Consider the following 15542-nt stretch of genomic DNA (forward strand, 5'->3'; position numbering starts at 1 on the left):
TGCAAAGAAAAGGGAATAACGAGTACAGGATAGATATATATACAATAAGGAAACAAACTCAATTCACATCTGAGCATCGGCTTCCTTGCTACCAGGTGACGAGTGCACCCGACGGAGAAATTCCCCAGCCTTGGTAGCGCAATGACGGGCTTCATCCTTGAACCCCATAATCCACCCAATCATCAACACATCATGCGGCACCTTCTCCTCCACTACCAGATCAATGGCTGTCTCATTTCCGGGCAGCTTTTGAAACTCTTGTGCCAACTTCTTGTGATCTTGACAAAGAACCTCGCGACCGCCGGTAATGACCAACACCGGCGAGGGAACAACAAACGGATGCCAAATGGGAGCTACGTACGGCTCAACTTCTGGAGTAATTTCCAAATCGCCAAGGAACTGTTTGGCTCCCCAGGCTGGAAAAGAGCCTGGTATATACTCGGTTTTGTAGTTTGTGCTGTGCGTCCAGGCACTAGGGTCAACTGCGGCAGGCACGTCGCACCAAGGAGACCAGGCCCAGCTGCACTTTGGTGGTAACAGATCTGTCCGGTTAAATTCGACTATATACCGGAGAAGCGCCAGGACGAGGTGACCCCCAGAGCTGTCGCCGCTGAGTACGATTTGAGAGGGCGATATCTGGAGGGTGTGAATGAGATACATGTATGCTGCGAGTGCATCCTGCAGTTGAGCGGGAAACCGTCCGTTGTGGTTGCAGGCGAGTCGATACTGGGGGCAGAGCATGTAGCTGGCGGGAGTTTGTTCGAGGAGGGTCTGGGCCATAAAGTTACAGGAGGAGGAGCGACCGTCACCCAGAATGTAAGAACCACCGTGGAGGTGCAAGATAACATATTCGCCATCCGGAAGAGAGGTGCCGCGAGTAAAGGGCTCAGGATACCAGGTGGCACCGATGGTCTCGGGTTTGACAGCTTCATCCACCATCACTCCGGTGTAACATTCCGGGGCGGCAGGGTTAATCAACACGAATCGATCCGATTCGTGGTGTGGCTTGAGAGATAGCGGCCATTTCATGTGAAGGGCAGTAAAGGTACGGAGGAAAGCTTTGAGCATCGAACCGGCTACTCCTTGGTGATAGGACCAGCTGGGGTCATGGCGAAATCTGGGGTGGTCATCAGCGGGCATGTCGACAGATGCAGAAGGAAAGGAAGACGAAACAGACCGCACGGGTGCCATGGTTGAGGGTAATGAGAAGGTAACATTCAAGTAGAAAACCTTCTAGAACACAGTAGGATCATAAGGCTGGGTAAATCTCCCCGGCTAAGCATCGTGGCCCTGGGTGCCAAGCTTTATGGCCAAGCCGGGGGATCCACTGCACTTTGAGGTCATCATGACGTGTATGGCCATTGAAATTTCAGGCATCCCCTCTTCTAGGAGAGGCAGTGGGAAACAAACATATGGAGCTATGAATCAGGATCTAAATCGGGCTCGCACTTATAGCTTTTATTATGATCTCATTTATCGAGAGTACAGGATGAATAATAACTCCAGCCTTGCAGCCTGGTCTCCAAGCCGAAAGAGGCACCCGTGAGTGAACCAAGGAAAAGCGCCAATAATCCAGTCCGCGATCAACGGATAGACAGGGGAACACTGGCTAGGTTTGAGTTGGTCCAGGCAGAGACATCCGCCCCCTGTTCCAGACGATCTCAGTGAGCTATGCAAAATTTGCCACAATTGCGGTCCTAACATTTCTACGTACTAGGTAACATAAACCGGCCGAGATAACAGAACGCGAAGAATGATGCTGACTGTGTGGTCTATGCGGGTGATCCGCACGGTCGCTGTGGCGGTCTCTCCCCGTAAGAAGGGCCTGTTAAAATGCCACTAGGTTAAAAACCTCAGGGAACTGATAACCGGTCTTAATGATTATGCTCAAAAGGACCCGCTACTCGAGCTACCAGTGTCTTGTACTGCAGAATCCGTCCGGTCATCCGATACTCATCCAAGTTCCACCAGTCTATTGACAAGGTAAACGACAATTTCCAGTAAACATTATGATCGATACATACTCCCAAAAATATCTTTTCTGCTTTCAGAGCTCGCATAACTCTTCTTCAGTTGTTGGACTGTGGAATACACACTTTACACCGCTACGTGTCTCTCGACGTGTGTCACTTGTGCAACCCCGTCCTCCAAAGACTTCTCCTTGCCATCCCCGCCCACCGCTGCAGCGGCCGCCGCTCCGACATCGAGATGAGAATGATTCAAATAGATCTGCTCGCTGCGTGCGACCACTTCGCGGACGTTGATGGATGACGAAAATAGAAAGTCAACTGACTCCAGCGTGAGGGACGACGTTTCCGGAAAGAACAAATACACAATCACACAGCAAACAAAGTTGAGAATAGCCCAAATAATATACGTCCGCCAGCCGATGTTGTCGATCGTGACGGGCGCAATCTCCACCGTCCAAAACTGATTGGCCCACTGGAAGAAGACGGAGAGCGCCAGCGCTTTGCTCCGCACATGCAGTGGTAGGATCTCGGCAGGGTATGTCCACATGTTGGACATCCATCCCCACGTGAAGAAGGAGAGGTAAAGGAAGAAGAAGACGACAGTGATGATGACCGACACTTGGCTGTCTTTCCACAGAGTAATGCAAACCGCAATCATGCAGCACCCCATCCCGAGGTTTCCTAGGCAGAACAGTCGGCGGCGGCCCAACTTGTTGATGTAGTACCACGTCACGAAGGATGATAGGAGGAACCATATCTGTGAGCAGCCTGACACAAGGTTCGCGAGATTGGTACCAAGTCCGACCGAATTCGTCAAGATAAAAGGGAAGTAATATTCCACAAAATTGATCCCGGTGTAGGATTGCATCGAGTTGGCCGCGCAAGCGATAATAACACGCGTACGCACCTTGCTAGGACCTTGGCGGAACAAGCTCCCCCATGATCCGCCGTCTGATTCCAAGGCAATTGCCGAAGCAATATCCTGCAGTTCAGCTTGGACTAACTCGTGGTCCACGGGGAGATCACGGAATGCAGATAGAGCAGCGGCGGCAGCCTCAGTATGGCCGTGGGAAGCAAGCCATCGAGGGGACTCGGGGAGCACCAAGGTGAAGCCAAAGGCGACGATGGGGTAGACGGCCTGCAAGGCGAAGGGCACGCGCCAACTGATCTCATTGTCAAGGAAGCCAAGTCCATAGTCGACCCAGTAGGCAATGTTCGTGCCGATAATAAGGAAGGTCAGCTGCACGGCCACCATGACAGCACGCATCTGGGCCGTAGCGGTCTCAGCTAGCCAGACTGGGGAAGCGCTAGTGAAGAGCCCGAGACCAACCCCAAGGATGATACGCGACACTAACAGTTGGGCGAGGGAGAAGGAAGAGGCGTTCACGACGTCTCCCACAATGTGCACAATGCAAGCTAGCAAGATCGTCCGTCTCCTCCCAATTTGCTCACTTATAAGCACGGCAGCCAATGCCCCTAGCATGCAGCCGATGTCATAGGACGATACCGCAAGCCCCTGCACAGCTGCATCTGGATTTCCAATCATGTTGAGAAAGTTAGGCTCTGAGATGACCTGGCCCATCAAGCCATTGTCGTAGCCGAACAGGCAGAAGCCGGTCGAGCTGACGACGGTGACCAGATAGACCAGGGGCTTTCCTCGTAGGGACAACATTCTTGCTCCTTTGAACAAACCCTATCGCCATGCAGTGGTCCTGTATTTATACTGCATCGATGGCAGGGAGCATGAGTTTCCCCGCATTGTGTTTCGTCATGGGCAAGGAGTAAGCCTACAGCCATCAAATGGTCTGCCCAGGCTTACCGCGTCGATCAAAGCTTAACAGCCAATAGCTGAGGTGTGCCCATCCGGCACTCCAATGGGGATCTGATGCAGTAGCAACTGGAGAACTCGGCCCAAGTCCGACTCTCCGCACTAACCCCAGATTCCACCCCAGCCTGGTGCCCCCACGCCCCCGGACGTTGCCCATCCCACGTCCAGCTGTCCAGGCAGATTTTGGTCCCATCCTTGCATACGTATGGTAAGCAACCATTTCTGTGAAAAGCCATATTGTTCACAGGCTTATCGAAATAAGAGGACAGGATACTTGGAGGGGCAGTAATGGGGTGGTCACATTTACGGCTACTCAACAAGACACCGGCACTTATTTGGCAGTAAAATCGAGGTACTGACAGAAGCGAAACCTATATGATACCAATTAATGAGTCATTTCTAGGATCATATCAAGGATGGGACTTGTACTCTCCCCGATCGACAATCCCGAGGTTCTACCGTTTGCTTTGAACGAGCAGCTGTGCCCCCGTAGCCTTGGCAATTTACTGTCAGATTGATACAGTCCCGATGGTCCTCTTTATCTGGCCAGCGTTGGGGGTTGAGGTGTGCCATTTACCCCCGGATCTTTCGGGCTGTTATATCCGCACTAAGAACAAAAGCATACAGGAATCGCACCATTGAAGTCGCGTATTCTAGCTATTGTGGGCACAGTTGCATTGAGGACGTGGACCTTGTAGAACATATGGAGAAATTATATGCCAGCTTCCTGCGGTATTGTTCTCCCCATTACCGCATCCGTCCCTACGTCCCAGAAGCGTGATGTATCCATCCGGATTCCGAGATCAATAAAGATTTACACACAAAAGGTGCAGAACACTAGACTTTTTGCTGGTAGGTAAGCAAAAGATGTTGATAAGCTTGGTTATGACCATCCAGCCCATGACAGTCCCAACAGATAGCCCCGGGGTGCAGAACACTTAGAACACACCGACTTATTGAGCCAGCCCCATTAGGAGATAAGTCTAGTACTCCAGATCGTATGCCAAAGTATCCTCACATAATTGCTCGCGCATTTCATGCAATCTGATTGACCGTTAGCTACTACCAACTTCCCGACTGAGGTCTCCACAGTTCTAGGTAGACTTACTCAAGGTGAGCTGGATGAGTTGCATAGACCTGCAAATCGGACGGTTTCTCCAGGATAGCCACCAAGCCCATATTGTAGCCCTTGGCGCGGGAGGCGGTCATCGCCACCGGTGGGTTGGCATGGAACTCCAGTAGTCCTAGAAAGATTTCACGTATGAGTGTCCTGGTCGTCATCACATTTGTCGTGGTAAGTACTGACCTGGAATTTTGCCAACCATGCCTTTACCCAAGCGGGCCCAGGCCTCGAGCTCAGCAGGTGCAACACCTGGCTTCAAGCGGAAGAGGACTAGCTGACATGTGAATATTGTGTACAACGATCTGATGGAAATGACAGGAATGAGACGCACCGACGTGGAAGACAGGCATGATTACGCTGGACGAGCAATTCTATTGGCGATGGCGATTGTGGCGACGCATGCAAGAGGAACAAAGGAAGAAAAGCAGTAGCCAGAGTTGAATGAGGGGAAATCGAGGAGGATGTGGCGGGGTAATGTTTAGCCTAAGAAACTTGCCGGCTTGTTATAAATCACATGACGGCTTGGCTGGAGACTATTCATCAGTTGAAAAAACATGTTCTAGAGAGTTATCATCTACTATGTAGTATACCGCTTGACTTTCTGCTTTTATATATATATAAAGATCCATGGAAAGATACAACCGAGGGCCGGTCCTTGACCGACTCCAAACGAGTCATAGCCACCAGATCCTGCCTTGACTCGCTGGAGTCTTCGGCCCCAGATCCCTGCTGCTGCTGCTGCTGCTGCGTGGGATAGCGTTGCACCAGCGCGTAATGCCGCATAGCAAGACTCAGGAGTCCTGCGACACCACAGAAGGTTGTATTGCGACACTGCCAGAGATATATAAATTGGTCGGGGTGCCGGAATTAGTCGCCAACGAGGGTGAGTTTCTACCTGCTACTCTGGAAACATGATAAAACCCCAACAATAAAACTGATCAACCAAGGGAGAAAGAAAAAAAAAAAAAAAAAGAAAAAAAAACCCCACCTAGCATAGGAGTTACATTTGCAGCAACTAAATGCTGTTGATGAATGTGGTCCTGGACTGGGTTTGGCTCCTAGATATGCTACATCTCAATTAGTTCTCCTTCCACCGAACCACATGCCCTTACAGTCTCGTCTAGGCAAAAGCAATACAAGACCAGGCTTACTAACGATGGAGAGGATTATTATTGAGCAATGTGATTTCGGGCTGCCGGCACATCCCCGGGGCTACGGCGACAGTATCTTGCTCGATTTCAAGAAAGAGAAAGGGAAAGTAGACGTGCAAAACGATAGGAATCATTTCCGCACGTTAAAAAGATTGTCATCAAAAGCATTAGCCATCGGCGAAGGTTGGGGCATGTATTATACCAGGCGTGTGGAGTCAACGTTACAATTTGTGTCCTTTCATCAGGGTGGTCCCGTTCCAAGTTGCCCGCGATTTGCTCGTTAGTATGTAGTTAGCTGTACGGATAGCGGCACCCAAGCCAGATTTTCCTGGTGAAAGGGACTGTCATTCTATCCCTCTTTCAGCAATACTTCTTCGAGTCGGCGCCGGAAGGTGTCATATGGCTGAAAGGGAATCCTACTGCGTCGGATCGGTGGCCATTCGACGCAGTTTGCGGTATTTGGGGTGTCAAGGGCCCTGAGGATCTCGTTGGGAATCTGCATTTCGTAAAGATATATGAATTGGCTGTCTGAAGCATTTGTTACCAGGAGATGTGACTTGGTGACATGAGAATTAGCCTTCGAGTCGGCAAGACAGGCCTAAGTGGTATTCACGACTTACAGCGTAGGTATTCTGGTGCTTGGGGTGGCACAGTCGCCGCTGCAGCTGCCCGAGAGACAAGAGCACACAGACCAGATAAGGATCACTCTTCCAATCTCTCGTAAGGAGCCGATTTTCGCCGGCTGACCTATGGGCCACTGGCGTGTGTCCCAGGCGCCGAGCTCGCCGTTCCTGATCACATTCCCGGCGGTATCCTGCCCGATCGTTGTAATTGAAGTATCCAACTAAGAGGTCGGCAGGACTATGCTCTGACTGGGTATCTTGAAGACCGCGCCAGAAAGTGGCGCATTCGAGGCGATGGACAACTCGACCGGCGAAATAGAAGTTGATTCTTCCACTGCTTAGGGAACGGGTAAGTCGAATCCACTGCGTACGTGTGGTCAGTAGTAAATTGTTGCTTACGTTTTCCGTGTTTTTAAAGGGCTACCTTCATAGTCAAGGATGTTGACCAAAGTGAACAGCTTGATAAGAACAGCACCAGACCTTGCCAGACGTGCAGCATCACTACCTGAGTCATCCTTCAATTTGGGGTCGACAGAGGATAAACTAGACGTGTGGGACTCGGCACCAGAACTGGGCAAGGAGCGTATCTCTTGGAACTGGCATCCCAGTATATCAAGGTGGCGCGACGTCCATAGCGAAGGTGGGACAAGAAGACGCTTCTGCCGCAGAACAGCATAAAAGCCAGTCGAACGATGGCTTGTCTGCATGGTCGAGAGATAAAGGCGTTGAGAGGTTGTTGCGCAATCATGCTTCTAGGTGAACCAGCTGTGCAGCCTTGCCAAACCTCATGGAGGAATCATTAACTCGGACTGACCGCCTTGGGCTAATGTGGGTTCGACCCTGTAAATGGGTTATCACACCTGTTCATGGATATATACACCGGCTTTATCCGCCAAATCCCTTTGCTTCTGTATAAGCATAATGCTTTCGGCACTCCGTAGTGACCGGCTTAGCTGGAAGATATTCTCTTCTCCAATTTGGGCAGTATCGGGGTGGGTCAAATAGCAGGGGTTGTAATTAATAGCTAGAATCATTGTAACTCGGTGATAGTAAAACATGATCGTTATGGCGTGGCGGCTGAATGCACCCACTTACTTCTGTTTATGATACAGAGGATAGCGTGCTGGTTTCTATATGGCATTCATATAGAAGTGACGGCTCAGGTATGGGTGTGAGAGGATCAAATTAGAGCTGGGCATCAGTTCAAGCTTAGAGAAATGCTAATAGTATATTACGAGCTCATTTAGAAGGGGCAGCCTCCGCACACCACTGGCCAGCGTTGTCCTGGCGGAGGCGCATTGACTGAAGTTTCGATGTTGGAACCAGGTGCCTTCCCGGCACTGCTAGAGAGATAGGCCTGCGGACAAACAGGACCGAAGATGGTGGCATCCAATCGTGTTTCATCTGGATCGCTATATGTAGTCAAATGGTTAAAGGCGTGAATAATGCCAGCGAAACGCGCCAATGGGAGGAAGAGCGTAAGGGACGCGGGCATGACGATGAGCTTTATTGTCAAGTTGTTGTAGGCCAGTTTCGGCCGGATTCAGTATTAGCATATCGTTAATATAAAATAGCAGGCATCACTCTTCATATTATAGAGTACCAGATGAAGATACCAACAACGTCAAATCAGATTCTAGCTATTTCCAGTAACGGGTGATCTTGATACATAGGAAGCCAACTCGAACGACCGCGTATCCATTAGTCTTGAATAGTAAACACACATTGGCTCACTACAGACTGTAAACAAAGTGAATGTTCTCGTAGTCTGTCATGTCAGACTCTGCATTTAGGCGGCCCTGATGCGCTGACTCCTGGGCAGTCATGGCCATGGCGGCAATCAGTAAAGCGCGACGTTTATTCTGCCAAACATCTAGATGCAAATTTAGCTTTGAGCACCGGACGCAGCTTTTGAGTCGATAGGTACTTACAGTAGGTGCGCCACGCGATCATCAAAACTATCTCCAGGCCATACATAATAGAACATACTACAATCGCGGGAATGTATCGTGGCGCGTCCTTAGCTCGGAAGACCTGGGCACCGACGCAGTTCCCTACACAGTAGGCAATGAATAGCACAGTCCCTGTAACCGACTTCTTTGTCCGCCCTGCCACGTTGGATGGCAAGAGAGTCCATATCAAGGGACCGGCCAGATTGCCCACACTGGTCATGAAGTACACGCCCCAGCGCGCCCACAGCAGGCTCGAGGAGTGAGGAAGCAGAGCCAGTGCGAGCATACCGCAGAAGGCAGGAATCACGGAAGCAATCATGATATAGACTGCCACCTTAGGATTAGTGTCTCAGCAAGTTTAGGATGACAGGGACAACGCACAGCGGATATCCGGTTTTTTCAATGTTAAATACCCAGCGATCAAAAACCACGCGATTGATAGGAGCTGTTGCGGAATCTTACCCTTAACGATGGTCTCCAGGGCCGTAAAACCAAAGGAGACATACACGAGGTTTCCAAAAGCAGTTGTGCCTCCATTGGGAATGGAATTGACAATGACGAGGAAGAAGAAGAAGTAGGTCTGAGGGTCGCGGAACGTGATGGCCACCTGCTTCCAATCCAGAGTGCGCTTCTGGGCATCTGAGCCAGTCTGACTGGCCACCACCCGCGCCGCAGCCATGCGCTTTTCTTCAGGGGACAGCCAGCGTACCTCGCGTGGTGTACCTAGGAAAAGATAGGCGATGCCGCTAAGTACAACGGTCAACGCCCCTAGAAAGAAGGAGATGCCCTTCCAGGGAGCCATTCCATTTGGGTGTGTCTCAGCGCGGCGGCCAATACCGTAGTTAACCAAGCTAGTCAATACGTCCATCCCAGCGTTAGCGCTGCCCCAGATGACCGAGCGCATTGCATGTTCTTCCTTGGTATACCATGTGGCTGTGATCAGTAGAAGGGCTGGGTAGGTGGTGCATTCAGTGACACCTTCAAGGAATCGCAACACTGCTAGACCCGCAAAGTTGGTGGCGAAGGCGATGCACAACACGATGACGCCTTCGAGCTATTATCAGTGGATAGCTCTCTCAGCATATTATGTGTACAGACTCACCCCACAGGAACATAGACACGGCCACGGTCGGGCCAACATTGACACACTGCAATATATAATTACCGGGGGCCTCGCTGACCAGGAAAGCTAAGTAGAAGATCGAGGTCAGCCAGGAGTATTGTTGACCCACCAGATGGGTGTCTTGCTCAGGCCAAATGTGGCCTGGATCGAGATTGACGCCTTGTCAGCGTACTGCGTGCCAGAGATAATCCACATCAACGGGAGGATGATCCAGTCTACCTTGCGCAGCAGCCGGCGGTACTGGTCCGGTGTATATTCGGCTTCACTAGCGTGGACCAGGTCGACAACCATGCCGGGATGCTTGTCATCCCCAAGCGGCGGAGGATCCGGCGACCTCTCTGCCAACGCAATGTCTGCTTTTCCAGATGCCATGGAGGTTTGGATTGCTGGAACTTCCCCTCATGATTTCGTTGCCCAGTCGGTTGCAAGCAGCCAGTATTTATCGGGTGCGTCTATCTTTGGCCCTGACATGCCCTGCTCGCCTGTCCGCCACTTCGGATCTCGGGCCGCGCACGATAAGAAAAGAGAGGAGCGTCGTCAATCTCGACGATCCTCTTCATTATGTGCGACTTAATTCTCATACAAATCCTACTTCATATTGCTCCCTCCTTTCATCTGTGCATTATCGTCTTATCTTTCCTCCACCACAGATACAATGACCCAATCCCAATCCACCAACGAACTGCCCACGGCGGTTGACTTCAGCCACCATATCAACTTGCGCTCCCGGGCGCGTCATCCCAGCCCCCTCAAGGACATTATTCGTTTTATGGCCGTTGAGGACATGGTCAGCCTGGCAGGAGGTATGTTACAGGTCAAGCTATATGTTTTTACCGTCCGGTTCCGATTAAATGCCCCCATCTTCTCCAATTAGTTTCCCCTTGTGACATATTTGCTGCTGCTATGACCCGTTTGCCCTTTCTATTCGTTCCTTTGTCTCCAGATCATTTGGCATCCGATCTCTTGTCCGTAGTATTCTGGTCAATCGGTCACTATCTGGGCCATCAGGAGGCCAACTACATAAACACGGTGAACTGAGTAGTTTGGTTGTACGCTGCTGGAGTGAATGGCATAAGCTATACACATGTACTCCTTCTGACACACATTTTCAGGCCTTCCGCACCCTTCATTCTTCCCATTCCACACAGTCACTGTAACCGCATCAGCTCCGACAGCCGAGAACAGCCTCTGCTCCCTCGAATTACCCCTTGAGGGTTTCTTGCAATATGGGTCGGGATCAGGTAATGCCGAACTACGTGCCTGGTGCCGCGAGTTTACCCAACGGGTGCATCGACCGGCATACGCAGACTGGGAAGTGCTGCTGCATCCCGGAAACACCAACGCATGGGGTAAAGTGGTTGGCCTGTTATGTGAGCCAGATGACTACATCCTGTGTGAGAGTTACACCTACCCATCCGCGCAGGCCTTTTGGATCCCCCTGGGTAACAAGGCGGCCCCGGTTCCATCGGACGCGGAAGGCATGCGTGCTGATGCTCTCGCTCAAACATTGCGCGAATGGGATGATTCCCACCCTGGCGCCCGGCAGCCGCGCGTGCTGTACCTTGTCAGTGTCGGCTCCAACCCATCGGGCGTTACAATGAGCACAAAACGTCGACAAGATATTTACGATGTGTGTGTTGAGCACGGTACGGCTGACCACGTACACTACTGGCTCTGCACGGTGGGCTGATAATTGAGCAGATGTCATCATTGTCGAGGACGACCCATACTTTTTCCTGCAGTACCCGGAATACGATGCTGGTCAGGTCGCCATGGACGGCCCTGAACTCGTCGGAAATGATGAGTTCTTGAGATCCTTGACACCGTCGATGCTTCACTTCGACCACCAGGGCCGTGTCATCCGGTTGGAGTCTTTTAGTAAGACGTTAGCACCGGGTCTGCGGCTCGGCTACTTTGTCGCAAATCCGGTGTTCACGGAGCGACTGCTGCGTGCGACCGAAGTCGAGACGCAGGATCCGTCCGGGCTCTCACAGGCACTTACCTTCCGCTTGATGCAAAGCTGGGGTATAGCCGGCTATCTTGGATGGCTGCAGGGGCTAAGTGTGGAGTACCGTTGCCGACGTGACTCGATGATCGACGCCATTTCGCAGCATTTCCGCCTCGAGAACGCGGCGGAGGGAAGCAGAGCCCTGGTGGCCCATCTCAGTGACGTTCCTATTTTCTCCTTCGTGCCACCGACCGGAGGTATGTTCATCTGGGCCTGCTTCTATTTGTCGCAGAACTCTGCTTTTAGGCAGCTACGGCACGATGAGAACGTGGTTGATCCGGAGCAGACCGTGGCCGACCAGCTTTGGCGGCAGTTCGCCGAGGCCAAAGTAAGTAAAGTACAGATCGTTTTGTAGACAATCCAGAGGACATATTGACAATCACTACAGGTCCTCCTGACCCCGGGGTCTTATTACCACCCCTGGGAGGGGCCGGACAAGATTACAACCAACGCGCGCGGGGCCACACCCTCGACGACCAACTTTCGGTTTTCCTTCTCCATGACGACGGTATGAGACCCTGGAAAGGCTATCTGCTTGGATGAGCTAACAGCCGTACAGAAAGAGGAGATGAAATGTGGTATTGCGCGCATGGCTCGAGTGATACGGGCGTCGTGGAAGCTTGACCAGCTAGTGGGTTAAATCTGTCTTATTAGAATAGAGTATATAGTGTGCTGCATCAATACCTAGTTCAGTTTGTACTACGATTATGTACCACGAAAATGAAGTGTTATATTACTACACACCCTTGTCACACAATTCGTAGGTTGCGCCCATGTGAGATCAAGGGCAGGAAGCAAGTTTCACGGTCGGCCACTGCCTGCACCGCAAACCTAGCATGTCCACGCAGCATATCCACCCTTGCTTATCGACCGCACTATCTGTTTATCAACATATGCCCAATCTCACAACACACCGGATGAGATCCGAACTAAGCGTGCAGTCTTCTCCTCTAGCTCCTGATCTAACATATAGCCGGCTACGCACAGAAGACCACAGTGGCTGCTATCTACCTTGTGGCGTACTACGCGGAAGATATCATCGGGCCGTAGACCTTACGCGCAAAGGATATCCTACGGTATCTACCTGCTGAGATCACCATCATCGTCTGCTTTGGGCGCCTGTCTTGTCACTCTCGGGTTTATATCATGGTACGACCGTCGTTAGCATACCCTCATGACCGCTCACCGGGCCCGGCCAGGCTACCAAGCTTCGAAAACCCTTACTCTATCTATTTGGACTCGGCACCGGAACCTAATGGCTATAACAGCATTGTTCAGCGTAGCCCATTACTAAGTCTACTCAGAAATTGGCAATCGTGTCGCATTCGCGCATATGTATTGCGAAGGTACATGCGGGTATTGCACACCACTGCTAAAGCCCATTGAAAACAATGTCCGCAGTCGATGGCGAAAAGGGCTCCCACAGCCCATCCAGAACGGGCAAAGATGGAAGATGAGCGCTCGCGTCTGCCCGGGGATGTTGCAAGAGCCACTCCAGGATCGCCCGGCCACGACTCGCGCAGGGCCAAACGCACTCCAGCTCGATCAAGGATTGTAACGCCTGATAGACGTCAGTGAGGCCCGCGGCCGGCTGATCGCTCTGTGGGTTCTCCATGGTCCACAGCAGAATACCAGAGATAGTAAGATACTGCACGCAGAAGGCGAGGTAATGGGATGGAGGCACCCGCTCGCGGATTAGCTCTGCAGCCTGGATGCAGCTCCGCGCCGCGCTGATGCACTCGCTACTCGGATCGGTGGGGGTGGACAGACTTTGACCGACAAGAGGCCTGGCCGGTAACATGTTTAGTCATCTCTGAACATTGTATCGGGGCTCGGACGTTGACTGAATGAAGAAACATACCGATACAAATTCATGATGATAGCTGAGTGAAGGATAAAGACGATAAAGCACATGGTGAGACTGGGTCCCGTCTGAATCCGGTTGGCGGAAAATCGAATCTCATCCGGCAGCTGCTGTAACCAATGCTCCAATTCATGAGCCAGCCGGTCGACGGTCGGTCGCAGATGTTGCCAGCGCGCTGTCCATGTCTCTCTTCGCACTGGCGGCGACCCGTGTAGGCGATGCACTTTGGCAGCTATCCGACACAGGCGAGTGAAGGCGACGAACCCAGCCATGGGTGAGCTGTCCCCGTCGGCCGAGGGCAGCTCGCAGCAGCAATCATCCAGGTTGGCGGCCATGGGACGACCGAGGCAGATGGATGTAAGGCTGTATACACGGTCAGAATCAATTTTATTTTTCTCTGTCTAGTACTTTATGTATTCGACTATGCCCTTACGCCTCTTTTTGAAGCAGGGAAATTCAAATTTTGGGGAACTACCAGTCGAGTGTAAACAAGCCCCACCATACCCTTTGGACGACTTGGGCGTCGGCATCGTGGTCGCTAGTGGAAACATGGGCATCCTTCTGCAGTACTACCGTTAATCTGACAAGCACGGGCTCAGTAGTGACAGTGCACAGGGTGTTTGTGACATACCAGGCTGGCGATATGGAGGCCCAAATCTTGGGCGATGCGGACTGCCTGACCCACCAGACGCCAGCTCTGGGCCACGGTGTTCCAGCCGGCAGAGCACAGGGCCAGCAGGCCCAGACACTGGGCTTGCTCCAGAAACACTTCACCGCTGGAGGCCCAGAAAAGCAGAAGAGCCTTTTGGTAGTAGTCAATGCCTACCAGGCCCGCAGCACCGGGTTCGCGTGGCAGTAGCCCGGAGGCGCAGGCGCAAACAGCAAAGAAGACGGAGAGGAAACCGTCTTCTACAGGACTTCCCGCAGTCATGGCGCGATACTGGGAAACGAAGCGGGTCTGGTCTAGGATAGGAAATGTATAGTGTAACTGGTCAAAGTAAATTCCGACAAGGAGATCTGCTACATACTGGGGTGGACGGGCCAGTTCGTTCGCCGATGGCAGATAGGGGAGCTCGGGCCAGACCTGTCCATGTTGGAAGAAGGGCATTTCGATTGAGGCCTGGGGGATCGAAGCTTGAGCTGAATGGGGCGAGCGACCTGGAGACGGTGACAACCCCTGCACCGCCTCAATAACTAGATTATTGGCTGCACCGCCAAGGTATCTGGAAGGAATTCATCAGCGATGCAACTCATGCTGTGATATTTGCTATTCATAAACAGACCGCAAACGCCCATACGAGTCAGGTACCATATGCCCGACACGATCCCGCGATTTGTAAGATGTGGGAGTTGGCGGGGCATCTAGGTGATCGGTGCCAGGAATATCATCCTCCGTCTCCATGTCCTCTTCTGTTGGGAGGGATCTGGTCCTTGATTCTGACCGTGAGTCACAGTCCGAGCCCGGGTTAAGGGGTAATTCTGTTCGGTTGTTGGTGTCGCGAATAGCGAGGATACATTCCGATAGCGTCTGGGTGAGGCCCTCAAGCCGCAGTCCCAACGCCTCAATATTCCGGTAATGCTTGTCCAACGAGCTGGCATCGCGTCGGCTGGCCGCCGCATTATCGTTACTGTCGGGATACTCGCATTTCTGGTTGCGCGACTGGCAACCATGGCATGGCTCCTCCCCGTCACATTTTACCTGCGAACGGGTCGAGATTAGCAAAATCCCCGGAGCAGAGTAGAAGCAAAATCAAAGAGGTAAGTACTGAGACGCTACCTTCTTCCGCCGGCAAGCAAGACAGGCCTTCCAGACACGTCGGTCGGACTTTCTGTGCATTGGCGAAGCCATGAAGAATCAACAGTGAGACACAAGGGGGTGCCCAGCAGTTTCATCGCGGGG

General features: G+C 51.9%; 7 protein-coding genes across 7 annotated transcripts; 1 reads left to right on the forward strand and 6 right to left on the reverse strand.

The window, feature by feature from the left end:
• Positions 1 to 63: 63 nt before the first annotated feature.
• AtWU_06326 (alpha/beta-hydrolase) lies at positions 64 to 1191 on the reverse strand (the record flags this gene model as incomplete). Its single annotated transcript, XM_035501436.1, has 1 exon — positions 64 to 1191. One exon carries the CDS (start codon positions 1189 to 1191, stop codon positions 64 to 66), a length of 1128 nt encoding a protein of 375 aa, XP_035357329.1.
• A 906-nt stretch (positions 1192 to 2097) lies between these two features.
• On the reverse strand, positions 2098 to 3642 carry AtWU_06327 (sugar transporter; the record flags this gene model as incomplete). The annotated part of the gene is made up of 1 exon (XM_035501437.1): positions 2098 to 3642. The coding sequence occupies one exon, from the start codon at positions 3640 to 3642 to the stop codon at positions 2098 to 2100; it is 1545 nt and encodes a 514-aa protein (XP_035357330.1).
• A 1139-nt stretch (positions 3643 to 4781) lies between these two features.
• AtWU_06328 (uncharacterized protein) lies at positions 4782 to 5271 on the reverse strand (the record flags this gene model as incomplete). The annotated part of the gene is made up of 4 exons (XM_035501438.1): positions 4782 to 4842; positions 4907 to 5042; positions 5105 to 5191; positions 5253 to 5271. 4 exons carry the CDS (start codon positions 5269 to 5271, stop codon positions 4782 to 4784), a joined length of 303 nt encoding a protein of 100 aa, XP_035357331.1.
• A 1150-nt stretch (positions 5272 to 6421) lies between these two features.
• On the reverse strand, positions 6422 to 7402 carry AtWU_06329 (uncharacterized protein; the record flags this gene model as incomplete). The annotated part of the gene is made up of 3 exons (XM_035501439.1): positions 6422 to 6628; positions 6693 to 7029; positions 7095 to 7402. 3 exons carry the CDS (start codon positions 7400 to 7402, stop codon positions 6422 to 6424), a joined length of 852 nt encoding a protein of 283 aa, XP_035357332.1.
• A 1026-nt stretch (positions 7403 to 8428) lies between these two features.
• AtWU_06330 (major facilitator superfamily transporter) lies at positions 8429 to 10142 on the reverse strand (the record flags this gene model as incomplete). The annotated part of the gene is made up of 5 exons (XM_035501440.1): positions 8429 to 8568; positions 8627 to 8974; positions 9029 to 9694; positions 9750 to 9823; positions 9880 to 10142. 5 exons carry the CDS (start codon positions 10140 to 10142, stop codon positions 8429 to 8431), a joined length of 1491 nt encoding a protein of 496 aa, XP_035357333.1.
• A 283-nt stretch (positions 10143 to 10425) lies between these two features.
• On the forward strand, positions 10426 to 12418 carry AtWU_06331 (aminotransferase-like domain-containing protein; the record flags this gene model as incomplete). Its single annotated transcript, XM_035501441.1, has 5 exons — positions 10426 to 10573; positions 10883 to 11416; positions 11472 to 12106; positions 12167 to 12286; positions 12338 to 12418. The coding sequence occupies 5 exons, from the start codon at positions 10426 to 10428 to the stop codon at positions 12416 to 12418; spliced, it is 1518 nt and encodes a 505-aa protein (XP_035357334.1).
• A 732-nt stretch (positions 12419 to 13150) lies between these two features.
• Positions 13151 to 15491, reverse strand: AtWU_06332 (Zn(II)2Cys6 transcription factor; the record flags this gene model as incomplete). Its single annotated transcript, XM_035501442.1, has 6 exons — positions 13151 to 13565; positions 13640 to 14005; positions 14118 to 14203; positions 14274 to 14865; positions 14941 to 15341; positions 15420 to 15491. 6 exons carry the CDS (start codon positions 15489 to 15491, stop codon positions 13151 to 13153), a joined length of 1932 nt encoding a protein of 643 aa, XP_035357335.1.
• Between the last annotated feature and the right edge of the window lie 51 nt (positions 15492 to 15542).

Source organism: Aspergillus tubingensis, assembly GCF_013340325.1.
Source record: "Aspergillus tubingensis WU-2223L DNA, scaffold_7, whole genome shotgun sequence".
Lineage (NCBI taxonomy): Eukaryota > Fungi > Ascomycota > Eurotiomycetes > Eurotiales > Aspergillaceae > Aspergillus > Aspergillus tubingensis.